This window comes from Oculina patagonica, chromosome 5 (genome assembly GCF_052425735.1).
Source record: "Oculina patagonica isolate OP01 chromosome 5, crgOcupat, whole genome shotgun sequence".
Taxonomy (NCBI): Eukaryota; Metazoa; Cnidaria; class Anthozoa; order Scleractinia; family Oculinidae; genus Oculina; species Oculina patagonica.
The window spans coordinates 14,176,383-14,203,731 of NC_135762.1; the positions used below are offsets into that span (position 1 = coordinate 14,176,383).

Below are 27,349 nucleotides of genomic sequence, written 5' to 3' on the forward strand. Positions count from 1 at the left end.
TAAAATTTTCCTTTACAGATAGCAGTTTCAAAACACCCAAGCGTTTCTTTTCATCTTTTTACGTATCAATTGATAAACAGGCGTTTATTAAGCAAATCCGTCAATTTAAACAGATAAAGGTTGAGCTAACAGCGCCGAGCAGGGGTCACGACAAAAATGCGGTCTAACCATGGATATGTTCCAGAAGTAACCAAAGCTGGCAAACAGCGTATAGGGTTACGCTGACTATTGCGACAAAAATAACATCACAGCGCACCAAGCAACCTACTAGACCTTCCTGTCTTTAGCTTCGAAGGACGAATTATGGCCTCTTCATTAATCTGGTGCATGTGAGTCATTGAGCGAAGACAAGTTGATACATTAGATTTATTGCTTTATTTTTTAAGGTTGTAAGTGTTTTTTATTTGTATTTCTCGCAGGTTTTTTGCGAGTTTGATTTTGGCTTCTAACGCGCTCCTGCCCTTTAACTTGAAGCGTCGACCAAGATCTCATCTCCCAAATCGACGTTATGATCACCCTAGATCCAACGATGGTAAGTTATAATGATGTGACTAAATAACGTGTTGCTCTTATTTAAACTACTTCAAATCCGTAGTAGAAGCCTACGTATTTAATAACCGATCACAGCTCCCGGTTATAGCTCCTGAAGGGAAGCTTTAAGGAAATAGAAAATTATGCTCGGTGAAATTAATAGTGGCGAACGAAATTAGCCGAGGAACGGAGAAGAAAGTAAAGAGGACAAGAAATGTGAGGTCATCTGTGGTTCTCTGATGCTTTTTCGTGCATAAAGCTATAATAAGAGAGCTTTAAATTGTAGAGATTGGGAATGTCTTTCGTTAATTTCCCGATTGGTGAAATTTTGCTCTTGACGCTAAAACTCCTCTCGCTGCGTAGCTCTGCATCAGCAGTGTCCTTGTTGCTGAAGCACGTTGGCGTGATTCGAGGACACAGAACTGAACCGTTTCGGTACCATGCTAAAGGCTATAAATTCTTTCTAATGACTGATATACCCATGTTTCTGTTAAAATGGTACTAATTCTTTTTCTAATTCTTCGATTCTCGCCTTCTGACCTTGCTCTCTTGATACGTATTGTATGGGGAAATAATAAGATCTTCGTCTGTTAGAAAATTACTAGCATAAGGGCTAGGCAGTAATTCTGTCTTGTCAAAGACTCTCTGAGACCTGTCTTGCAAAACCAAGTGAAGTTCAATTGTCAGAGAAGTAATTACACAGAAAATTTTAGTTTCAAGAACCTACGTGACTTGTGGTGATCTTATTGTGATGCGTGAGAAAGGTGTTAAATTCGTGACGCGTGAATTTGTCATTTGAAATTTATTACTTTCTGAAAAGTAAACTAATATTTTTTTTCTTCCTCGTTGTTCGTGAATAAGCATCTTGCGTTTTATTCTAAAGGTTTGATGACCCCCCTGTCAAGGATATGGCCGAAACAATGTAAATATTTATTTGCCAAAGACAATTATATTGACTTTCATCTCTACATTTTTTTTGTTTTTTTTGGAATCGATGATAAAAGATAGTACATGACATAAATAATCGGTAATGAAAACACAATTAGATAAGAGAACAAAACAACAGCAACGGAAATAAACAAAACATACCTATTACTTATTAAATAGACAAAGACGATAACGTTTTAAATTCAATTCCAAAAAGCACGTAAATAATGATTTGTTTGCTTCCCTCTACATCCAGCAAAGATCGAAGGTGAAAGAAAAACCTTTCGCGTTTTTCGCGAGGAAAATAATGAGTGTGAAATTTAGCTTTCTCACATTCTTGAAACAACATCCTCCGGGTTATTTTGCTCAGTAGTCAGTGAGAAGTTTCTCTTCGTTTTCAGTTCAGTGTGGCGGAGATCTGACAGGTGACTCTGGTGTTATCAAAAGTCCTGGTTTTCCAATCCGCTACCCTCATGAAGCTAACTGCAAATGGAAGATTTCCGTCGATGATGGCTCACGCATTACACTGACATTTGTTGACTTTGAGGTATTATGACAATACACTTCGTGTTTCGTACACTTTGAGTCTCAACAATGGTGTTTGCATCACAATAATGTTTACCTTATTGTTACTTATTTTCGCGGGTCTTAATTTTCGCGATTTTCGCGATTTTCAAAAAATCACGAAATTAAAGACCCGCTTTAATTTAATCCAAACGAATTTAATTGTGTTTTTATGTTAATTGCGTATTTTTTGGCCAAATCACGAAAATTAAGTCCCGCGAAAATAATTAACAAGAAGGTAGATTAGGGGAAGTATGTCTCAGCTCCATCAAGGACGGAACTTAAACTTGTCAAGCTGTCGTTGAATTTAATCCATCTAAACCTTCTTTTGTCTTAATTATTACAGTTTAGTCAGTCTGTGATCTGTTATCAGTTTCACCTTCGATTTGCAAGCAAGTAATTTTGGGAGTCGGAAAAAATAACATCATTACACCGTGGGATAGCTTCTCTGAGGTATTGAATATGAAAGCGTAAATCCTGTTTCACCAAGAGCTTTTAACCCTCCTCCCGGTTTTAAACACATTTGAAGCTTGATGTGAACTTAGCCTGAGCGGAGCGGGACGGCTGTACACAAGCTATGTAGTTTATACCTGAAATCTAATCTTTCATCAACCGAGAAGCATTTTCTCCTGACTTCATGAAATCGAAACCCGAGTGATTTAGAACGTCATTTTTGGTGTGAGCATTGGCAACTGTGTTGCGCTTGTGATTCATGCTGTTGAAATGAAAGTATATTATAAATTTATAAACAGTGTTATAGTAAATAAATTGAAAACGTAATGTAACTTATAAGCTATTTCTGTATTAAAGTTGCTCAGTTTGAAAACCACCAAAATTGAAAAAAAAGCATATACCTCACGCAGTTTATCCATATCAGTTTCCATGCATTCATTAACAAAATACTTGAGATGGTTTGGTTAAATCATTCCAGTTTCCATATGTAATCAGTCCCTGTATTCCTATAACGTTCTTTCCTGACTTTGTCTCGATCTCGTAGGAGAAATTAGAGTTGGAACACATAGTTTTAAGTTCACGCCCATCATTTCTACACGAATATATTGACTCATTGACTAAATTGGATTTTTTAGGTGGAAACAAGCAACAACTGCGAGTATGACTCTCTGGAAATTTACAACGGTGAAACAAGACAATCAGCCAACCAAGTGGCCAAGCTATGTGGAAGTGGGTTACCTGACCCCATCGTGTCTAGCGGCCCACATCTCTTCCTAAGATTTCATTCGGATTTCTCAGTTGCGTTCAAAGGCTTCAAATTGGAGTTCACCAAGTCAGGTATGGCATTTGGAACAAAGCCCAGTGTCATTTTTTTTTTACAAAGTATCGGCCAAGATTTCTCGGAAATCTGCCCCATCTTGACAGATGGGGCAGATGGGATGGTGATAGAGACGAGACCGGGCAAAACGGTGGACTATACCAAATTAGTTTGCTCTATTGTAATTACACGTTAATATTTAGCGGGACGAACATTTTTTTAATTGATAACAGATACTTCTTAATAAGAATACCCTACACCCGCAGGGGACCATCAGATCAAGCCCTACAATTCTCGGAAATCCTATAGTAGTAGCTAACAAAGGTAACCTTTGTAGCTAACATTTCGTTTGCCTGAAGAGCTTTAAGAGTAAAGCAAAGAATAAACTCGCAAAAGAAAAAGAAAAAAAAAATTGTTCACGTGTTTAAACCTGTCTCACCTAGCCACATCAACGTTCTGTGTGTATAACCAACTTCATCCAAGGTGAAATCATTTAAGAAATGGTCATATTCCACTTAACAAATTAAAAGTGACATCTGCAGTTACAAGGGCGCCTCATACGGGACATACAGGACTCGGATACTTCGTCGTTATTCTTAAGACTCCCAATCAAAATCCGCTTTCTTACCGATAAAGTGTTTGGATACAACAGTTTACTACTTTAGTTCTTACTTCAAAATGATAAAAAAGTAGCTAAATCATTTTTTTTATCGTTACAGGTTGTAGCCGCACCTTTAGAGGAGAGAGTGGCGAGATCAAAACTCCAAATCATCCCAACGCACACCCAGATTCCCTGGATTGTTCCTACCTCATCTGTGTACCCAAGGAAAAACTTGTCACACTGCATTTTACACACTTTGATCTTGAGCCTGCAGAAAGTGAGTTGACACACACAGCGGTCAAACGTCGCGCCCGTGCGCAGTTCCCGTCAAAACTTCTCCATACAAATCTTAAAATTTCCCAAAACAAAAGTTAACGCCGTCCCTGGAAAGTTAAGGTTTATACGCTGCTTATGCATTGGAAATTTGATAATTGATCTCCACTGAGTTTCCCAATTTGAAATTTTCTTTCACCGTACTATTTCTATAACAATTTCTTAAAAAAAAAGTTTGCACTTTCGAGTTAAATTCTTAGAAAAGTTCGAGGCGCCGAAAAACAGAGGTGACGTCATTTTTTGCGGTTGACCGCTGTGAAGAGTTGCCCACAGTATTGTAGTGTGTTCAGTTAATGACTGAATGATGAAACAAAAACTGTCCACATTGTAGTCCACTTCAATCAGATCTTACCTATATGCGAAGTTATCAAGTACCGCTCTACAAAATCAAAGCATTGTTGTTCGGTTACATATGAGCTGGGCATGTTATTGAGTCTCTTCAAATCAAGCTAGAAGAACTGTCAAAAAAGTGTTTTGATCACGAGAATAAAGAGGTAGAAAATAAATTGTCCAAAGTTTAGCTCTATACAAGCACAATATAATGCAGCTCTTTCGATTACTGTTCTTAGTTCATTTTCGAATGATCTTCTGCTAGTAAGATGGAAAAACACATGCTGGTTGTCTGAAATTTAAGATTTATGGCAACTTTTGGGACTTCTCAAATTTAACCGAATTTCAAAATGTTTTATATCTAGCGGTAAACCATATAGGCATCAAAATACGTTTAGAATATGTCGAAGAAATCGGATCAACTGAATGAGTCTTACCGCACTTTCCATTTGTCAGATTCCGTTATTAGTCAGATTTGTCCTTTCAAATCAGTCAATGCCAGAGAACTGTTATACACTGTTAATAATAATAATAACAACTTTATTTAAACACGGTAAAAAATTTAAAAAAAAAAATTGGGGGGGGGAAAAAAAAAAAAAATAAAAAAAAAAAAAAAAAAAAAAAAAAAAAAAAAATAAAAAAAAAAAAAAAAAAAAAAAATATAATAAAAAAATTAAAAAATTAAAAAAAAATTCTTTTTTTTTTATAAAAATATTTTTTTTCGGCAAATTTTTTGTTGTGGTGGATTTGTGGGAAAGTCTTGTGGGAAAGGCCTATTTCACATTCAAAACCACCGGGTCGGCCGAACAGTTTTGTGTAATGGAAAGCGCTCTTAGACCAAGCCAAAACCAGCTATCAACATGTTGGGTTCTAAAAACATTTTGTTTCAAGAGACAGACTTATGATATCTTTTAGACAAACAGTATCTTATCGCTTTTGTTTCCCCCAAATTTGGTTCTAGATTCTACAGGCTGTGCATATGACTATGTTGAAATTTTTGACGGGAAGTCAACAGATGCTCCAAATCTTGGCAAGTACTGCGGAAGCAATTCGCCCGCCCCAATCCGCTCGTCCACAAATGAACTATTACTGAAATTTTTCACGGATCAGACGATATCTCACACTGGCTTCGTCGCTAGGTATACCGCCGAATCTAAAGGTGAGTATTGAGTGACTTATTCGCTACAAATGAAGTACGTTGGAAAAGCATTACTTTTTGTTATCTTCATGAAATTCAGGGTGAGCTTTTTATCCATTATATGAACTGTAAGATTCCAAGAGAGTTAGCATCTTCACACGTACTTCCATAATGTAAAGACCCCACCCACATTAGTTCGTTTACGTTTGGAAACCGACGTATAGATTTAGATGCGTTTACACCTGTTGTATCGTCCACTCTTCATCGGTGAAAACGCTGATCCCTTTATTCAAAAATGGACGCAATCTAAACGTTTTCAAAAGTGAAGACGTTTATGGATGGACGGGTAAAAATGAAGCGTCAACTTAAAAGCCTATTTCAAAGCATCGATTTAAGACCAAAGTTAAATATGGACAAGTAAAAACGATTAAAAAACGATCAGTGTGGACGCAAACCACAACATCACCAACATCTTCGTCTGAATGAACACGGAGTTTTCTTAAAACGTCAGTGCAATTAGGGCCTTAACGTAACGAATATGTGTCATTTGTTTCTATCATGTAGCTATTGCTAATCCCTGTATAGTAAACAATGGAGGATGCAGTGATATTTGTTCAAGGACGACTGATGGAAGGGTTTGCTTGTGCAACCCAGGATTCTCTCTGGATTTTGACGGGATGACTTGCATAGGTATGGAGGTTGCTCCCTTTTTTCGCCTTTTTCTTTTTATGAAGTTGAATTGATTCTGCTGAATGTAGTCTAACTTTGGGTGTAATAGAGGTCAATCCTTATTTCGAAAGCTTGATATGATCGAGCCAATTGCATCACTCGCTTAAACAGCGAAGAGGGATTCAGGGGGATTCAGTTCAGTGATCGAACTCACAAAGAAATAAGGACCTCGGACTCAGCAACGCTATCAACACATATATCAGATGGTTACCCATGTTAAGGCCTGGCAAAACGGGGAAACATATTTCTTGGAACACCTGCAGCGCGCGCATGTTTCCACAATGCTCCCCAGTTTTGCCACACGGGAAAACATTGTTTCCATCGTCAAGTTTGTTTCCAAGAAGCAAAATTTGCTTCTGCTACACGGCAGAAACATTTCGTGTTTCCACGCGGCATGGAAGCATGGCAAAACGAAGAAACAGTTATGGAAACATGTTTCCAGCATGTTGCTGGAAACATGTTTCCTCGTTTCCCTGGCCTTTAGGCTTAACATAAGCTTCTACTTGTGTACACCTTGCTTGAGCGAGGTCGCTAAAAATGATTCAAACGTTATTGAGATGGAGAGGATAAATTGACAAGAATTCTTTCAAAATTACAAACCTTGAAAAAGTTAGCTAGCAATCATGTAAACGTGATACGATAACGCGTTTGCTCTACCTTGGGAACTAGAAACTTTTCTTCAATGCGCAGCAAAAACCTCTGGTATAGTGTAGGGTTGGTAAGACCACCACTACAAAGGAAATTATTTTAAATGTTAAATGACAAATTTAATCTTTCTCATCAGATATCGATGAATGTATTATCAACAACGGCGGCTGCGAAGATACTTGTGTGAATACCCCAGGCGGATTCCAATGCACATGCAGAGATGGTTACGTCATCGACACAGATAACAAGACATGCGTCAGTAAGTCTTACATTATTTTGGCAGTGAGAGTTAAATGTTCTGTTCTCAATCGTCGCAGTCCCTGCCAATATCCTCTGAACGTTTAGGTCACTGAAGCTCAAAAGAGGGAAATCGCTGTGCTTCCACTACAAAAGCCTGTTTAGAACAATGCAATGAGAGATGCAACACTTGGGAATATCCAATGTTCCATCACGCGCTGCAAGTCCGTTCCGGGCTCTCAGTAGTTAGGGGAGAGCGAAAAACGCAGATGAGCGAGGAAATAAACGAGGGGGAAGAAGGCGTTTTTTCCTCGCTCGCCTCCTTTTTTCGCTTCCCTCCTACTACCGAGAGCCTGGAATGGGCTATTGACATTAGAGCTAGTATATACAAGTACGTTTGAAGTGAAATTTAATTTTAACTTTTCTCTCTCCACTCTCCAGATGAGAATGAATGCGCAACAGGGAATAACAACTGCCAGCAGATGTGCCGTGACACAGAAGGCAGTTATTACTGTGAGTGTCACAAGGGATACAGAATCGGTGCGGATAGGATCACGTGTGAAGGTAAAAGGAAATACTTCTGACGTCATGCATTTTTCCTACCTTTAGGTCTGTACCTGAGCCGGATGTCTCATCAGTGATCATCCCCTGTTTCTTTAGCGCCAAGGACTTTTAATCTTGTTGGGATCTCTCAACAAATTCTTGCTGTTATCCATCTATAGTCCCAGATCGAAAAAGGCGCTATGAGAGTAAAATACCTTTCCCCTGACGGGTAAAGGCGATTAAATTGGTGTCTTAACTTTCAAACCAAAAGTACCAAATACCGTGCGCGCGCTGAATAAGGTTTCAAACAAAGGAAAAATCAGTACGGGATCTGCCGCGATGTAATGTCTGATTTTGGAATATCAGTTGACACCAGCAAACTTGTAACAGGCGACGACTGTGCAGTGCAACGTTTTCAGATAGTAAGCATTGTTTTTTTCAAATGTTTTCAGATGTAAATGAATGCAGTTTACCAAAGAGCTTTCATCACTGCTCACATATGTGTGTTAACACGCCCGGAAGTTATTACTGTGCGTGTAATAAAGGATTCAGGCTCAGTGCTAACGGAAAAATCTGTAGAGGTAAGAACTTTTCTTCCTGTCTTTTTGCATTTTAGTCCTGGTTAAATGTGGTGTTGAATAATGGCTGCATATATATGACAGTAGGGAAAGGAAATTTTGCATCGTTCTAAGTTAATATGGAAGTAAAACCTATATTGGTTTGGAACTTTTGTGTAGTGGACATTTTCAGTAGACATCTCAGGTTTGTAAATCCATCTACTTCTTTGCCATTAAGTGTCTGAGTGTCATCCAATGGGGCGCCTTTACATGTTTACCTTACAGAACATCTAAGTTCATTAGTTCTGAGTTTAAACCATTTAGTTCAATCTGTAAACTTAAAGGGACTATGTCACGGGCATTTCGCAGATTTTTTTCTAAACTGTTCTGAAATTAGTGGTAGGCAACAAAACCCTAAATGAATATTATCTTTGAACATCTAAAGGAATATTGAACCTTAATTTGTGGATAGGCTATAAATATCGATATTTCGAAGACGCGCGGAGACAAATTGAAAACGTTTGCCTAACTTTTTCAAATTGCAATCCGTTTCCATCCGAGCCATCCGCAGCCAAAGATGCTCATTAACAGTTTCAGTGCTCTAATATAGCAATTTTTAATAAAAATGGACTATTATTTTTAAGTTTCCTGCGACACAAATATAAATTTTGGCGGCTTAAAAATCAGTTAAAATCCGTGACATAGTCCCTTTAAGTTAAAAACCGCACACATGTTCTATTCTGTTGATTTAAAGCATTTCGTTATTCTCTATTTTCCAATTGCCCATAATGCACTTTGTTTGCCCCCTCAAATTTTGCATAAACTATTGTTTTGGAAATATGCAGTCCTCCCAAGAGAACTTGAAAACAATAGTTTATGCAAAATTTGGGGGGCAAAAAAAGTGTGTTGTGGGGAAATAAGAAAATAGAGAATACATTCTATACAGAGCCACTTCCATTGCCTCACTTAGTTTTCATCACTGAACAATGCTGAAAGAAATTAATGCACCACAGTTTAAGCACGCGCTATTCTCTCAGTGGCTACAATAACGATTTCGGTACTTTGTTTAGATGAAGACGAATGCTTGATGGGAGGAGCGAAGTGTGAGCAGCGGTGCGTTAACATCCCGGGAAGTTTCTACTGTGACTGTTACCAAGGTTACCACCTTGACGACAAGCTGCCTCACAAGTGTGTTGATACTGACGAGTGCTTGGAGGACAGACCTGACTGTCATAAGTGCCATAACCTTGAAGGAAGGTAAATTTACTGTGGTTGTGCATCTGTAAGTTTTCGCCAGTCAGTCAATCAGTCAATCAGCCAGTCAGTCAGTCAGTCAGTCAGTCAGTCAGTCAGTCAGTCAGTCAGTCAATCAACACAGTCAGCAAGCCAGTCAGTCAGCAAGTCAGTCAGTCAGTCCGTCAGTCAGTCAGTCAGTCAGTCAGTCAGTCAGTCAGTCAGTCAGTCAGTCAGTCAGTCAGTCAATCAACACAGTCAGCAAGCCAGTCAGTCAGCAAGTCAGTCAGTCAGTCAGTCAGTCAGTCAGTCAGTCAGTCAGTCAGTCAATCAACTCAGTCAGCAAGCCAGTCAGTCAGTCAGCTTGTATTTTACAGGGTTTCCCCTTCAGTTTCACCGATACAAATTATGGGAAGACGAACGAAATGCGGCGAGCAGTAAGGCCGGGTTGAGGCCGAACTTCTTGTTTAATACGCTTGGTTAGATTAGGAATGTGTGATGGGGCCCTGTTAATCTGGCTACGTCCAATAACTTATTTGCATTTCCGTTTCCACCCTTTATACCTCTTGTCCTGATTAATTTACTCATTTTCTTATTTATTTCTTTACCAGTTTTCGTTGTGAGTGCGACGAGGGTTATGTTACAGCCGACAACGAAACACGCTGCGCAGATATCGATGAATGCGCAGTAAACAATGGCGGATGCTCTCAGATTTGTGTCAATACCGAAGGGTCTTATATGTGTGAGTGCAGCCCGGGATATAATGCCACGGATCCTAAGTAAGTGTCAAGAGTTTGTGCCTAAGCTGTTAGCTCGCCCTTTTGATCATATCTAGACTGTTCCAATGTACGTTTGATTTCCCAACTTAGCCCCAAAATATTCCCTCACTATCCCAGAAATCAGCCTTTTAGTTACATCTATCTTTCAAGGTTACTCTCAACGAAATCTCTTAATGTTTTTTTTAAATTTCAGATCTTTGCTACTCATTTAGATAAAGCATAAGGTAGAATTTGTTGAAGTTAAATTTACAAAATCGTTTAAAGGACACGAGATACGCTAAAAGAGTGTTTCTCAAATTTTTTTTGGACTAGCTAACTTAATTACTCACTCAGAATAGCCCCTACCAGAGAGTTTGATATGTGCTTATCTAGGCTTATTTTGTGTATTTTGATATTTTTATTTAATATTGGAAGTTTCTTACATCTTACAAAGAAAAAAAAAGACACAATTACTTACATACACATACAAAAGATCTAGGCTTATCGTATTAAATGATTCATTCCTAGTGGATATTTCGCAAACTGCCAGAGCAAAATCTTAAGCCACGTTGGAGTCAGAATGCAACGTTATGTAGTTATCGGAGCTACAGGCGTGAAGTTGAAACCATTTGCAAATACAGGAACAAAGACGACATCCTTGTCGTCGCGGATGATGCGGAAAGGATATTTTAAGACGTTTTAAACTATGAAATTCTTTTTGTACAATAGTAACCGATGAATACGTGTTTGTCAATTAGAGCGGTTTTCACCTTTTTAACCATTGTAATTTTTTGTAAAAACTATATTATTCAACCCTTGGGTTGCAATTTAGTTTTAATAAAGCATCTATCCTTCTAAAGCATCTATCCTATCCACTTGAGTGTCGAAAGTAATTCGCGTTTGCTTTGGTTTTTGCATTACTACGCTTTGTGATTGGTTTAAAATTCTCGCGCCATTTCTCAGCCAATCAGAAGTAAAACCAAAACCAATCATGACGCGTTCGCGCACGTTTTCCCGCGCTTCGTGCCGGCTACATGTATTTGCTTTGAGTTTTGATTGGTTTACTGGATTGTCTGGTTTCTTTGTGATTGACCAGAGTGATTACTTTGGTTTTGGTTTTACGACACTCAATTGAAAACTGCTCTAAACCGACTCATGCGAGTAACTTCTTTCTTGCAGGTCAATCAACTGCGAAGACATCGATGAGTGCGCAAAGAACAATGGGAAAGGAGATTGTGACTACGCGTGCGCGAACTCAGCTGGTTCATTCCGCTGTTCATGTGCCGTGGGCTTCTACTTAGGTGCTGACGGCTTGTCGTGTCATGATATAGACGAATGTAAAATTAATAATGGAAACTGCTCTCAGAAGTGTGTGAACACGCGGGGAAGCCACTCGTGTGCCTGTTATGATGGTTACGTCAACACCGGGCCAAATGGAACTGATGTTATTTGCATTGACATTGGTAAGGCCGTCACTCATTGGCTGTTACGTTTTCTTGTCTTTTCTTTTGTTTTGGCTTGTTTCTTTGTTTGTTAACATGGTTTGTTCTTTCAACTTGAAGGTATTTCGCCCTGTTGGAAAAAAAATGTTAAAATGTTCTTGCCATCGATCCTTACTTTAGGAAACTTGCAGCAAATCGTCTTAGAATTTAGTACTTTTTGTATACATAATATCTTTAACACACACACTGATGATGACCTTAGAGTCGACAACGTCATCCCTTTTTAGTCTTTTTCAAATTATCTTTAAATTAGTTTCAAACATTTACGGTACAGAAAAAAGGAAAAACGTGCAATGAAGAGAACCATGTCCAACACAGGCCTATAACGTTATAGCAACACCCGCTGAGTGTAAAGTAAAAGTAGAGAAACAATGAAGAAATAACGAACAAAAAAGAAACATTAGGCATCCAAAATGTAACTGCTAATTTCCTAAAAAGTTTTATTCTGGGAAATGTCGTCCACCCCTTTCCCTACGGTGTACGATTGTCTAGCTGCTAAATTTAGTATTTGCTCACAACAGATGAATGTTTTGACGAGATACACGAGTGTGACAGCCTCGCTAAATGCCACAACACCCCTGGTAACTACACGTGCCAGTGCCCCAGCGGTTACACTTCGCAGTGGAAGGACTGTGTAGGTAAGGAACAAAACTATTAATCATTCGTAATAGTGTGATCGTCCAGGTGAAAGCGGTACTGAAAAAAACTGTTGTTGAAGACTGACGTTTCGACAACCCGAGCGGAAGTCATCTTCAGAGTTAAGACTTGGAAGATGACTTCCGCTCAGGTTGTCGAAACGTCAGTCAACCAACAACAGTTCTTTTCATAACTACTCTTACCCAGACGATCACACTATACGAACTACTGATACCCCTGGGTTTAAACCATTTACAAACGATTAATGATATACACTTAAAAAGTCTTTTAAAGCTAGCTTATATAAAAAACAGCCGGTGCTTTAATTTCAGTGGCATCTCTCTATTTCACCAGAACTTATGTTTAAGATAAGGTACATAGTTTTCCATAGTAAATGAATTTTCGATTTGCTAAAATTCACATTATTAATGCGATTTAAAGATGTTGTCTGCTTGTAGCTACACTTTATCTCTATTTCATACCGCGGACTTCAAACAAGGACTGATCGATGTAAAAAAAATTAACACAATGAAAGTCACTTCGCCACTCACTAGGTAACATGTAGTCCCCTAAGGGGTAGGTAAGAGTAGTAAGACGACCTTTTATCAATCATTATCCTTCTCCCCCATTATCATTTATCAACTTTAGGTGAGCACGTATCATATGGAATAAAACATCAAGCACGAAATTGGAAACATATTTTTATTGAAACTTTTTCCAAGTCAGTTAAATTAAATGACCTGGTATCAATAAATTGAAAGTTATTAACAAAAAGTTGTCTTCTCTCTTTTCAGATGTTGATGAATGTACCAAACTCGAAGTGCATCAATGCGAGCAAGTTTGTAACAATACTGCTGGAAGGTTAGCTTGTAGTGTACTTTCTCACAAACGTGAACAACATCTAAACTTGCCAAATAGCATCAATGCATACCTAATGAATGTATGTTTCTTGTTAGGAAGAATTACAATACCCTACTGATCTTAATACAATTCCGGGAACTGTATAAAGACCAGTATGGGAAATGTGGTTTTTTGGTTTAGAACAGCAGTTCATAAGCTAGAAGTCTGCATCTCTGGTAATGTGCCTTGAGATAAGTCTTTCGCGGGAAGGCTATTTTTAGAACGGCGTTTCCGCGAAGCAGTAGCCAATCGCGAAGAGTTGTAGACGAATACCGAACACGCAATAACGTTTTCGGCTTCGCAATGAGCTACTTCAATTTCGACTTTAAGCCGTTAATTTTCTTACAGAAGTATAGCTAGTGAGTTATGCAACTGTTGCCCCCTTCTTGTTATCTTTTCTATTTTCTGGAGCTTTTGTTCGTTTTGTTTTGTTTGTTGTTGTTTTTTCCGCTCGTTCTTTCTTTTTTCATTTGTTAGATAACTGAGATAATTTGTTTAGTGTGTTTGTTTTCCATTTTGTTTGTTTTTTTGTTTGTTTGTTCGTTCGTTCGTTCTTTGGTTCATTTGTTTGTTTGTTTAAGAGAATATGGGGTTGTAAGAGAAAGAGAGAGAGAGAGAGAGTCAAAGCAATTTTGTATCTAACTGGCTATCGTTTTTTATCGCTTAGTTTCCATTGTGAATGTAGAGAAGGCTATTTCCTAAACGACGACAACAAAACCTGCGGTGGTATGTAGAGCCATGACTGTATAAACATATGTAAGTAATTTTTTTTATAAAAGCACTACCCTCGAAGGTCGCTCTTATAGCCAGCTAACCCTGTCATGTTTTGATCTGGAGCAAGGAGGGTGAGTGCAATGTATAATATTATGACAAATTTTGATGATCAGCAACTCCGATATAATTGGAATTTATCGGATTAACGAAATCTGACTTTATTTTAATTTTAACAAGTAATTAGCTGTACTATTCTTAGGTCTGACAATTTTGCCACGGCCGTAGGAGATGAGACTTGTGGAAATCGCCATAACAATCTTTGCTTGTGACGTACGCGCTAGTTTATCTGCCTCTTCCCATCTTACCCCTGTGCGCTCCGTAATAGAGCAACATCCTCCCACCAAAAAATCTCATAAATAATTACTGGGTGAAAGTAGATTTGTGCTAAAGCGCATGAACACTGAGTAACAAGTTAGAAAAACTCTTGGCTTGCTTCTACAATTATTTATTAACAATATAGGTTTTCCCTAGTCTCTTTGCACTGAGCCCAAGCAGTAACTGACTTCGAGATGCAGTTTTGGCTTGGTATATCTCGAAGGGAGTTCCCGGTCGAACATACATAGTTCTCAAGTTCACAATAGACAACTTCGATTTAGTCTCCTATACTGCTGGTTACCTACTGGCTAGAAGGAATTCGCATTCTATGGAGCTAAAATTTGGAACTCGCTTCCACGTTTGATGTAAGGAAGAATTATTCGCCTATCAAAAATCAATGATTTTATTCATAACCGTATCTTTATTTTGTCAATTTTATCTGAATGTTTACTGTAATTGTCACTGTAATATTAAATTCAGCTTCGCTTTCAGAGCTGTGCTCTCGCAGAGCCCACGTGCTACAGGCGACTTACTTTGTCTTTTGGCAACTTGTATAACTTTGCTATTATGAAAGCTTTTGATAGCTGGGTACCAAAGACGTCTTACATAAGAGCCTTCGGGCACCCTGCAATTATTCAAAGAGCATACTTTTTGGCTTTTATTTCCCATTCTATTGTTATTTCATTCAGTTTATGGTTAATTGCCACTGAAAAGCCCTATTCAGTGAGTGTTTTAAAATAAAGTTTGTATTGTCTTTTACATCGCCACATCGTCAAAATAAACGTATTTCGCGATTTTGGCTGGGAAGTGATTCTAATCTCATGCTAAACATGAGAGGAACTCGATGAATAAATAATACTAATTTATAAGAAGTAAGGGATATATTATTGGATTTTCAGTGATGTGAAGAAATCCCTTCGGCGCATTGTGAACCTGTGTTGACAAACTTCCTGTTTTTATAATTGTTATCGATCGCTTTTCTCAAATTGAAACATTTTCAATTTTCCTCTTTGGTCGTGAAGCACCCTAAAATTCAATGGAACGCTGTAACAGCGCGAAATAATGGCTGGCAGAGTACATTTTTGGTCTCAGGACGCTTTCGTGAGCAACTTTCTACAAGTTAAGTATTTTTACAATTAAATACTTTAAAGTGCGAAAAATTATCTTTTCGAGTTTAATAGCAGAGATTTATTATATTGACAATTCAGTGGTCTGCAACCCTGATGCAAAGTTAAGAGCCAAATTACAAATGTAACTTTTTTGGACAAACAGTCATTATAAAACAAAAGAGAACTTAAGTTTCAATTCAGGAAACTAATTCCATACGCACATATGGCACTGACGAGAAATAATCACCTTAAACATATTGTTCGATATTCGTCTTTCCATTAATTTTTTTTTTAAATGCATGTTTGGTAAGACCTTTAAGTATTCGCAGTTGGGACCTCTCCCGGGATGCGACTTTAAGGTGCGATATCCCATTTCTTAAGAGCTTTCCATATTGTTTGTGATCTTTTCGAGTCTGATTTTGAAGATTTTGATTTTTTATAATTTTGCCATTACCCGACGTATTTAGTCATTTAGTTATTTTCTCCGAATTATGACTATTACTCTGGTTTTTCATGATGTCAAGATAAACAAATGAGCTCTTTACTTCCTGTTCAAAGTAGTTCTCTTCTGAAAGAGGCATTGTACTATTACTCTGGTTTTTCATGATGTCAAGATAAACAAATGAGCTCTTTACTTCCTGTTCAAAGTAGTTCTCTTCTGAAAGAGGCATTGTACTATTACTCTGGTTTTTCATGATGTCAAGATAAACAAATGAGCTCTTTACTTCCTGTTCAAAGTAGTTCTCTTCTGAAAGAGGCATTGTACTATTACTCTGGTTTTTCATGATGTCAGGATAAACAAATGAGCTCTTTACTTCCTGTTCAAAGTAGTTCTCTTCTGAAAGAGGCATTGTACTAAACAGTTCTGGAATAATTACTTGCACGGTAAAACTCTTATTTAATGCGCCACGCTGACGGTGTTCTTAGTTGCTGTCAGCTGTAGTTCAAACAAGACGCGTTATCTCTACAATGTCCAGCCCTGATTCAGCGTTAGAGAACAGCCGTCTGCTGTCTCAAGCCGCTCTGACCTTCATGCTGGCCACACCAGCAGTCCTATCAAACGTAATTTTGTTGGTTACTGTCATACGAGATCCTAGCCGAAATCAACCGCTATGGGCGACGCCGGTCACTCTCCTGGTCGTAAACCTGGCCGTATGCGACTTGCTCGCAGGCGCTGTGCCTGGATATGGAAGTCTGTACTACAATATCGCCCTACTTACAGGTCAAACAAGGGAAGAACTCTTTGGCGTATTGCTCGTCTTGTCCATTCCTGCTGTTGCACTAAATGTCGCGTCGTCTTGTACGATCGCTGCGATGTCTTTTGACCGCCTGTTAGCGGTGTCATCTCCACTCCAATACAAAGCGGGCGTGACGAAAACGAAGATCAAATGGTTTATCGTTGTTGTTTGGATTTACTCTCTTCTCTTTTCCTGCCTTCGTAAGACAGGATTATCACAAACTCTTTTTGTTACTCTGTATTGCCATATCCATGTTACAGTTCCTCTAATCATACTGCCTGTGGTATACTGGAAAACATACCGCGCCCTTCGCTCGCATAACAATCAAGTGCGAAATTTGGCTAACAGGACAGAGCAAATGGACTTTGCTCGCAGGAACTCGGAAAGTAAAACGATAACTGCTTTTCTTTTTGTTCTTGTTTCGTTTTACTTAGTGTTCGCGCCTCAGTATATCGCACAGAACATATACGTTCTTTGGCCGTCAGTTGCAAACAGGTCGAGTTTCAAGATGTTTCTTTACCTATCTAACCAAATCATTTTAGTAAATTGTAGTTTAAATCCTTTTATTTACGCATGGAGAATTCCAAAATACAAAAGAGCATTCATGGCAATTTGCGGTCGCTGCGTCTGCCGGTCGAGAAACGTTGTTGGTGATGGTGCCATGCAAAGGCCGGAAAACTGAAGGGCGGGTGAACTGTTGTCAGAAAGGACAGAACGTTTAAACTGTTTGATTTATTGTAAAAAATGTTATTTATTGTAATGTAGCATTGAGTTACTTATTGAATCAGCAAAGCATTTTTGTTTAAATTCCAGTTCTGATGCCAAAGTCGACAAACATTCGATTGATTGTAAAAATAAAAATATCACGTAAAGTAAAGTAACACCTGTGCAGCAATTTTAAATTAAAGATTAAATTTTAAAAGTAAATAATTTTTGTTCACATTTCAGTATTCTGGAGTATTTTTAAGGCAAAAAAAGACGTCTTGATTGCCCGTTGAATACATCAAAGCGCTCTCCCCATGGTTCGCCATATTTATTAGTTGTCATCACTGTTTTAATTGTGAGGGGGGGGGGGGGGGGGGAGGTTAGTAAAAAATCAAAGTCACCCTGTCCGGGGATCTTGCCTACAACACAGGGCCTAAATAAAGAATTATTACAGGGTATTTTATCTTCGGCAACTGAAGCTACAGTGGCAGCACCAGACAGCCTTTTTACTCTCGTCGAGTTTTGATTGCATGCCAGACTAAAGGTTGCGGCGGGTAGCTTGCAATATCGGCCAAAGTTTAATTTTACCTGATATTTACGGTCGCAGTGGTTTACTCCCTGTGTGATATCTTTGATTTACGACCATCATTAAATCAGTGCGTATACTAGGAAAATTGAGGTAATCAAAACTGTTCTTTATGTTCCGCCTCTTTAATGGTTATAATTTAAAAGTGACGTTGGCGACAAAAGGGGGTTGGAAAAATCTGTCTTCCGCGCTTTTGTTAATAGAAGAAAGCCTTTATTTAAATAGGGTTACTCCATCAGCTTTTACAATAAAAACTGTTATCAATAGATGCCCTAGTAATTTTAATGGTTTCCTCTTAGTAGATTATATTGGTTACTTTACTAATTCGTGGAATCACCTCCTTAACATACTCGAGACATGGAAATACTATTACATTTAAATGATAAAATATTAATTCTTTGCGGCAGATACAACATTTTGAATGCTCACTTATTTCTGCCCTTAATAGCAGGATAAGCTATTGTTCAATCAATCTTTCAGAAATTACGGTGACTGTTTAAATCAAGTGTGACAAGCTTCATGATTTATTCATTTATTACTCATGAAATTAAAGTCGTAAAAAACCTTCTTTGGAACAATTTATTTTATTGCATGCAAGTAAATTCAAACAAAACATCAAGGAAGGAAAAGTTTATCAGAGCGTTTCCTTTCGCTCTCTTTCTCTGGACAAGTGTAATTCCCTGTCCACAGCAACCATGAACATGAACCATTTAATTTTGTTTCTTTTTAAGTGTCTAAAACGAACTTCAGTCTATACCAAATTGCTGATATAAAATGTCACAACTATCAGCCTTCCGTCTTAGTCACTACACCCAGTGACGGTTTCGGACGCCATTTTGGTTAAGGGCAGACTGTTATAATTGTGTAATTGTGTAACTAAAATCGATTTTTTTTTTCCATAATGAAAAAAAAAACGGTTTTAGGGACGCAGCCCTTGGTACAGACAATTATATAGAAAACCTTACGCAAAAGAAGTGTATAAACCGTTAGAAAAATATTGTTTGTGTGTGTATTTCTTTTGGTATATTTTTTAGGTAATTTGTATATCACGTTTATAAAAGTGATCTAAGTAATTTAAAAATTCTTGTTTTTGGTGGTATGATCCGCTATTCTTCGCTATTTAGCAATCAAATGAACGCCGTCTCAGGGCATTTTTTCGTCAGTTTCCAAAAATAGTGAATATTGTCGCTAAACGGTTTGTGACTCTGTACCGGGACTTCCACCGCGGTCAAGATTTTCTTGGTCCCGTGGAAACCCTCCCGAATCTCATTTTAAAGGATAGTAACCCAGGGGGGTTTGGGGTATCGGCAGTATTGCCTACTACCGGCACACCATAATACTTACAAATATACATTACTTCCTGTACCGGACTATATTATCTGCAATAATGGATGTTGTCTTTTATTTTAAGATATCGACGAATGTAAACTGAACAAATGTGAAAAAGGCTGCGTCAACTCAGTTGGAAGTTATCAATGCTTATGTCCTTCTGGTTATCAACTGGCATCGGATGGTCACCACTGCGAAGGTGAAATATGTGAAGTTAATTACCTCTACAAATAAAACACAACAAATGAAAGAATTTAAAAGTACCTAGATTAGAACCAAACAGTATCCATGAAAAAGGCCCTCCGCAGCGCGAGATCAGGCACGCAAAAACATAACTGAACAATCCGGCTTGCAGTTTCAGGCGATAAATTATCGATCAGTTTAAAAATGATGAATTTCGACTTGAAAAAAGCCAAAATTCATTTACTACTTATTAATAACTAGATATTCAAAGTCTCGTTTCTTAATATTATTAGACGTGAACGAGTGTTTGGACGACAATGGCGGATGCGATCAGAGATGTGTTAACGAAAATGGAAGGTAGAAAAATTGTTTGTTTGTTTTTTTTTTACATTGAGTACCGAAAGAAAGTAATCTTTCAACATTTAGCTCCTCCTGTAGGTCTTTGCAATATTGTGTAATATTGTGCACTCTTTATCTTCTTTCAGTTATTCATGTGCCTGCCGCCATGGCTTTAAGCTTCTAAGAGATGGGTCAACATGTAGAGGTTAGCAAGACTCGACCTCGCTGTTTTGCATAGTTTTATAGTAGGGATTTAATTCGCCACACCCGGATGTCATTTACCTTATTTTACCTTGTGAGTGTTGCAAGTGGTTATCCACGAAAAGGAAACAAATATGTTGCATAACACAGTAGGATCTAAAATAACAAAATACCACTTCAGGAAATACTGAAGTGTGGAAATTGAATCGAAAGTGAATTGCATGCTCTGTATGTTGTTTTCTCGGTGTTATTATTTTGTGGACTTTCTTTACGCAGGGAACCGCAACGCGCAATACGCAGCGCCCAACCGGATCTGGGAGGCCATGGGTTCGATTCCCGTTAGGGACTCAGAATTTTCTTTGTCCCATGCTCGTGTCATGTAGAACATCTTATCTTTATTATTTATTACCGAGCTTAAAATTTACCATCTTTATTATTTACTGGTCTAAGTTTGTTTCCTATTGACTTGTTTCCTTTTCCTTCAGATATCGATGAATGTCTGCTTAACACTGCGTGTTGTAACCAAGATTGTGTCAACACTGAGGGAGGTTATAACTGCACTTGTTACCAGGGATACATGGCCATCAGTAACTGCACTTGTGTAGGTAAGTGACACAGTAGGAGGTTGTACACGACTGCAGTGCAACTGTAGTGTTTAAAGATATTTAGAAATATATCTTAACTTAAACAGTCCGATATCGACATGGTAATACTTGTATATATATTTTTTTGTTTTGATGTGTTACTCAGCTCTACCTTGCTTTGAAAAGATATAAATATAAGAGAAGAGAGATTTACCTTAACGTTCAAAGAATGGAGTTCTGACACTGCGTAACAGACGTATTTGCTATCCAATCTTCGTTTTCAGATGTAAACGAGTGTCAAACAAATAACGGAGGTTGTGAGCAGATCTGCACAAACAACCCAGGAAGTTATGGGTGAGTGAAACTTATATCTGTCATAGTCTTTATTTTACCAGTACTTTTTTGGACAGACAGCTGTTGACTGTGTGAGTTTTCCTTCCATAGTTTTCTTAGGATAGAGAATTCTAACTATTTTTCGTACATTTGTGGGCTGACCTGAACGTAGGTACTATGTGCCTTTGCCAGATTGCACTGTACATTTTGCAAGTTACCTTTTAAAACGCATTAATAATTCATCAAATTAAAACAAAGAAAATCATTTTAACTTTGAAGGAGGTTTGGATACCCGGTCTTAATTAGCATAGATTTTTACGTTTTTTTAATTTTCCGTTTACTCCTTAGTTTTTTGTTTGGACTGAGATTTTTTTGGATTTGGATTGAAACACTCGAGACGTGTTTCAGCGGCTATCCAAACACCACGAATTTCGTCAAAAAATACTCCGCTGCGCGTCGAATTTTGAACTCTTTGTTCTCGGTGTTTGGATATCCCGATGAAACACTGTCTCTCGTGTTAGATATATTACTTGAACAACGACTATTCATTCTATGAAATGTTGCGGGAGATTACACTGCGACTACACCTAACAATATCTGTGCAAAATAGAGAATGAAAACGGCTGCATGTTCACAATAATAATATTAAATTTCCTACATACAGAATGTGGATCTACACCAGCAGCATGCTACAGAAGCAATAAATTTGTGACCATTTTTATTGTTTGAACTTGCAAACACCTTTGGTCAGTTTGTGAAGAATTTGTTTGGGTGGCCTTGGTTGGAGTAGGAACGCTGTAAATGAGAGAGCCATCCTCTCTATTTGTAGGTCACTTAAAATGTTATTTTTTCAGATGTTCCTGCAACTCGGGCTTTGTTATGGACAGCAGTGATTCCACACGATGTGTGGACATCAACGAGTGTCTTACGGTGAGAGGGACTGGGGGTGGGGTTGGTGGTGTCTAGTAAGGTGGATACGAATGCACGCTAGGAAAGATCTTAATTAAACTTCTACAACCCAAGACAAAAAGAGTTGGGAAGGTTGTAAAAACATTCCCGATTAGAGAGGAGTTTCTAATTCAATGTAGCAATCCCCATTCCTGTACTGCTGTAGGATCCCCCCGCTCCCCCATATCATGTTGGTCCATCATTTCACAGCCTTGTGTGTGTAAGGTCAACATTGAATAGGGGAGGAGAGGGGAGGCACAAAAGGGCAAAACTTCCCAAGACTTTGTTCTGGGGTTGCAGCTAAGAGAAGGCCTTTTGTTGTGCTCAATTCACTCAATTTTTTATTCTCAACCTTAGGCGTGGATCGTTGATTGCACTTTATAAAAGGGAAAAAAGCCATAAAACGGGATATGACCAAATATCGAGTCTATAGGTTCCTCCCCTCCTCGGGGGACGGGGGGACTTCCCATAAATTTTATAAAAGGGATTTAAGATAACCGTTGGAAATATTGAAAAGAACCTTAAAACGGTACCGAAGTCTTGTTTTGTCGGCGCGGATGGAATTTATTTTCGCCCCTAGGTGGCACCAATTCTAAACAAAGCTAACCTCTGTTCCCTGAGGCACCAACCAACGAGTTTTATCCCCTCACACGCACGACGATCCGCTCCCCGTCACCCAGGAGGTAATTTCTTGCAAACTATAAACCAAGCCGGACCACTCGGAATTGTAAAAGGGTTAAGGCCCTGGACTAAAGATAACCCTTATGCTTGGAGATTTTCATAAGCATAGCAATGGAGAAGGTTTGCTAACTACAACTGGTGTCTGTTTTAGGACAATGGAGGCTGCCATCATAACTGCACCAACACTCCCGGTTCATTTCAATGCACCTGTCATCCAACATACAAACTACAAATGGACAGAAAAACGTGTGGACGTAAGTTCAGCCTCATTTCAGTTCTTTCAACCTTTCATGAAGCTTAACGCGCAATGGAAAAAGAGATTCTCGTCACCAGAAAGCGGCGTTTTGACCTATTTTTAGCCTCCACTGTCAAGAATTGATCTCATTTACCTCGACGCCAGATACATGATGTGTACTGCGTCCCCAACTCTAAAATGCTTTCCATTATGTCATCGTTTAAAGAAAAGCACTACACATATCTTCACATTATAAAATCTGGAAGGAGAATGTATTGCTTCTTATGAAGTCTCCTACGCAGCAGTTGATTGGGCTTGTCACGCAACTCTCCCTCCCAACCAAAAACACGAACTATGATTGGGCAAATGGTCCTGGCGCGACTTGTTCAGGATTGTGTAAGCGTAGGTAGCGTATACGTATCTGCGATTCGTTGAGTTGAACCGCGTAAAGGCATGTGATTCAGGTTTAAGCAGCCGTAAGTAGGGAAGGGACCGTTGCGTAACGAGTCCAAACAACAGCTGCGTAGGATCTAGGAGACTATTTCATATTCTCTTGCCTACCCCTGTGTTTTCTTGGGCATCGAAGCTGGCGTACAAAATTGGAATTCCAGTGTTTAGGTTTTGCTTAGAACGTAGCATAAAAAATTTGGTTTGTTTCATTCAGATTGTCCCACTTGTGACGATTTTGAAGCTTTGTTACAGACTGTTGATGACTTAAAGAACAAGGTACGTAAATGAACAAATAGACTTGCACCAAGTCGCCCTCTATTGGTGAGCGAAGCGAGCCGAAAAGCGTCGCGAAGCGACGACCGCGAGTGACCGCGGGTCGAAGGACTTTGAGAAAGTCTAATGAACAAACAAATGAAAAAAAAAAAATAACGGACAGACGGACGAACGAACGTACGAACGAACTAACGAGCATAAATGTACTGTAAAAGTCGAGGCAGACAAAAATACTTTGCCGTTTTAATTCTTCTTCTGTGTGCAATTTGCGTGAGATATTTGCAATAAATACTCGAATGCATGTGGTTCATTTACAAATTACTTTACTCATTTAAGCTCGCCTCCATCGAAGTCTGGAAGCAGAGTGTTGGTAGTCAAGGGTGCATCTTTGGATTGGAATTCAAACCCGATGGAACATCCTGGAGGAAAAGCCCTTGTGAAATATGTCACTGCGAGGTGTGTTGTATTATCTAGAAGATTGTGTCAAGCAGGCTGGTGTTAATTAACTAATTAATAAAGGAATACTGTAAGAAGAAGAGAAGAGAAGAAGAAGTCTTGGAGAAGTCTTGGAGACCAGTAGGCTTGTATGTGGCTCTGGGCAACCGGAGTCACAAGTAGTCGCAAGTTTCCAACTTAGTGTGTCGACTTGCGTCACGTTTTTTGGCAAGAACGTACGTTCAGTATAATAACGTAGAATTTGCACGCGATTGGACGTTAGTCTTTTCCTGTATGGTTACCCAACGCGAGTCAGCGAAACTCTTATCGTTTACTTCGAGAACTGAATTGCAGCGTAGCAGTATACCTATATACCTGCGCTTTGGTCGGTTTACAAGTTTTTTAGTTCTTCAAGTCTTGATTGTCTCGTGGCGTTATCTCCGTTCCTTTTGATTGGTTAGATGTCATAACTTGATTTCCACTGGTTCAACAAAAATTGCACAATCACTTAAAAGATCTAATATGGTGCTTTTGTTTTATTTAGGGAAGTCAGACCCGATGTGAAGCAATTTCTGGCTGCACGGGTGAGTAATAAGAACTATGTACAATCTTGTTTGTTGCAGTTGTTTTGTTTGTTTGTCTGTCTGTTTATTTATTTGCTTCTTTGGTTTTTGTTCTTGTTGGTTAAACGTTTTTTTTTGTATTCTAATGTATCATTTTTGAGATCTTCAAAACAGCACGTAGCAAAACAACAACAACAGCAAACAAACAGACAGACAGACAGACAGACAGACAGACAGACAGACAGACAGACAGACAGACAAGAAATGATAACTACAACCAAGATAGAATAAAAATGTCTACAACACTATCCCCTCTCCTCCCGAAACTCTTTCAGTTCCTCCTATTTTGCAAGGACAGGGAGTTTTGACCATAATAGTTGACAGTTTCCCTCCAAACTGTTTTTGATTAGAGCCAACGACGCTCCGGCCCACAACAGAGGAAATCGTGACAGTTACCGGTGATGATGATGACGACGAAGATGATGATGATGATGATGATGAAGATTCTACCTCAAGTAAGGAATGACCGTAATTCACGTGAGCACGTGCTAAGGCTACGAAAGCCGTTATAATGGAGTTATAGAGCTACAAGCTCGTTCGGTCCCTTTAGGGAAAATATTGTATAACTCGCAAAAAAATGAGAAAGAACGAAACTAATTTTTGTCCCCAAGAACGGACCTAACAATCTACGCAGTTACACGTTGTTTTTCCTTATTGATTGATAACAACTTTACCGTTTGCTTGACGTTAAACCAAAATTTTTGAACCGGCTAACTATTTAAAGATGGATTAAATGGCAAGCTCGAGGTTTCTTTCGGCTGTTTCGGTGAGAATTTAAATGGAAGGGTCCTTTCCACTGGAAAGTTTTCAATTGTTACACCACTGTGTTTGTTGAAAAATTGTACTGGTCCTTTTAACGAAAAAATCTCACCGGTTAATCGAAAGCGCTCCTGGTATCGTATCCTACCACAATCTGGCGAGGGAGTGCCAAACAAGCCTAATAACCCGGCCTCCCTCTCCCGCACAATCGATTGGGCGTCGAGTTTAGCAGGCTAAAGCCAAAGAAAACATATTTTGGTTTCCAAGTTATTGAATAAGCGTTCAAAATCATTTTTTTCGTCTTCTTCTTCTTTTCTTCCACTCCAGGCGGAGACAAACCAACTATTCGCACCACTGCGACAGATCTGCTACGCAAGAAACGTCGGAGAGTGATCGTTTCACCATCAACAAGAAACGCATGCAGCGGAGGGGAATATCATGAAATCGATAAATGAAACATAACCAAAAAAAATCCATATGAAATATGTGTGTAAAAAAGGGTAGTTTTTGAAAGCCTTTTAAAATAAGTTAATAACGTGTGTATTTCGTGTCGGGATTCGCTACTATTAAATATTTGTTTTATTTCTCTATATAGTAACCTCCCTGAAATTTCTGTGAAGCAATAGATTTTTCCCTCATTACGCTTAAGGGGCTATGTCACGCAATTTTAGACTTTTGGCACTGGCCAACTGGTTATAGAATTAACTAAAATATCAGAATGGCGGCTTAAAACTGTAGAAGAACTCAAAAGAAAAACAGGCAGGCCAAAAAGGGCTTGGTTGGGCAAAATTCGAGAAGATTAAAACGGATTGCGTTTGGGTAAACTTGAAAAACCTCGGCTCGACTTTTTTCAAGATTATTTCAATTTGTTTGAAAGTGGCATTTACAATGCTCGAAAATCATCCTTATTTGTTATGTGGCCATGATTGTGCCAATAAAAGACTTTTGCTCTGCCAATTTGAATTTTAGAGCTCTTAATTAACGAAAATAAATACAATTACCTAAAATACCATGATCTAGCCTCTTTAATGCCGCGAACAATGGTTTCAAGCCGAGGCTGGGGGACAAGTTTGATATATTTTCTGTATTTTTGTCCATCCCAGTCTCGACTTGGCAATGCTTGTCGACAAAGGACTACTCACTGCGCAGCTTTGGCAGTCAGTACCGTCCCTTATCAGGCTGCCAAAGCACGATGTTAGTCGCTTATTTCTCGTCATCTTGCGTTAGTTTTATTTCGCGAAATCGTAACGTCGCAGGCAATTAGAAGCCAGACCAACGCCTATTTTGAACCCCCCAAAATGCTTTCAAGAAATTTCTAGCTGGTTAACCATTTCTTTTTTGGCTTCGTTTTAATGATATAAAGCTTTTAGTAGCCGAGAGTACCTTTTTAGATCCATCTTTTTTAAAAAATTTCAAAACAGAACTGTATGTAGCGTCTTTACATATGATAACAAAAGTGACTTTTATTAAAAAAAGTATTGTGTTCTTTAAAACTTCTGTTTGTCGATCTAATTTATCTTCAGATCAGTCTTCAGTGATCTTGGATTACGTTACATACGTTCCTACTTCCGGCCACTGAGAGAGGGGTTGCCTCACTCGCCGCGCATAAATCCCCTGCCTGATTACGAAGTTGTATGAGCCCAAGATTGATAACCAAAATTTTGTTGCGGTGCAGTGGCGCGGTGACCTAATGGTTAGTGAGCTGGACTCTGGATCGAGCGGTCTGGGTTCTAGCCCTGGTCGGGGCACTGTGTTGTGTTTTTGGGCAAGACACTTAACTCGCATAGTGCCTCTCTTCACCCCAGGTGTATT

General features: G+C 38.8%; 2 protein-coding genes across 2 annotated transcripts; both read left to right on the forward strand.

Moving 5' to 3' along the window:
* The first annotated feature begins 125 nt into the window (after positions 1-125).
* LOC144655644 (uncharacterized) lies at positions 126-27,032 on the forward strand. Its single transcript, XM_078515933.1, has 28 exons — positions 126-329; positions 420-532; positions 1,860-2,005; positions 3,111-3,312; positions 4,012-4,170; positions 5,518-5,715; positions 6,259-6,384; positions 7,208-7,330; positions 7,750-7,872; positions 8,304-8,432; positions 9,479-9,665; positions 10,253-10,420; positions 11,579-11,862; positions 12,423-12,539; positions 13,332-13,398; positions 14,105-14,163; positions 19,576-19,692; positions 19,970-20,033; positions 20,162-20,220; positions 20,702-20,821; positions 21,085-21,154; positions 21,988-22,063; positions 22,914-23,016; positions 23,662-23,723; positions 24,057-24,176; positions 24,700-24,739; positions 25,129-25,233; positions 25,865-27,032. The coding sequence occupies exons 1-28, from the start codon at positions 304-306 to the stop codon at positions 25,990-25,992; spliced, it is 3,291 nt and encodes a 1,096-aa protein (XP_078372059.1). The 5' UTR covers positions 126-303; the 3' UTR covers positions 25,993-27,032.
* On the forward strand, positions 14,182-17,949 carry LOC144655694 (adenosine receptor A1-like). The gene has a single exon (XM_078515993.1). The coding sequence runs from the start codon at positions 16,605-16,607 to the stop codon at positions 17,553-17,555; it is 951 nt and encodes a 316-aa protein (XP_078372119.1). The 5' UTR covers positions 14,182-16,604; the 3' UTR covers positions 17,556-17,949.
* Positions 27,033-27,349: the final 317 nt, after the last annotated feature.

Excerpts from the sequence above, each read along its gene's own strand:
- LOC144655694 (XM_078515993.1), top strand. The coding sequence starts at position 16,605 with ATGTCCAGCCCTGATTCAGCGTTAGAGAACAGCCGTCTGCTGTCTCAA.
- LOC144655644 (XM_078515933.1), top strand. The coding sequence starts at position 304 with ATGGCCTCTTCATTAATCTGGTGCAT. Across the intron at positions 3,313-4,011 it reads ATTGGAGTTCACCAAGTCAG|GTTGTAGCCGCACCTTTAGA; the intron begins GTATGGCATTTG and ends TTATCGTTACAG. Across the intron at positions 23,724-24,056 it reads TTGATGACTTAAAGAACAAG|CTCGCCTCCATCGAAGTCTG; the intron begins GTACGTAAATGA and ends TACTCATTTAAG.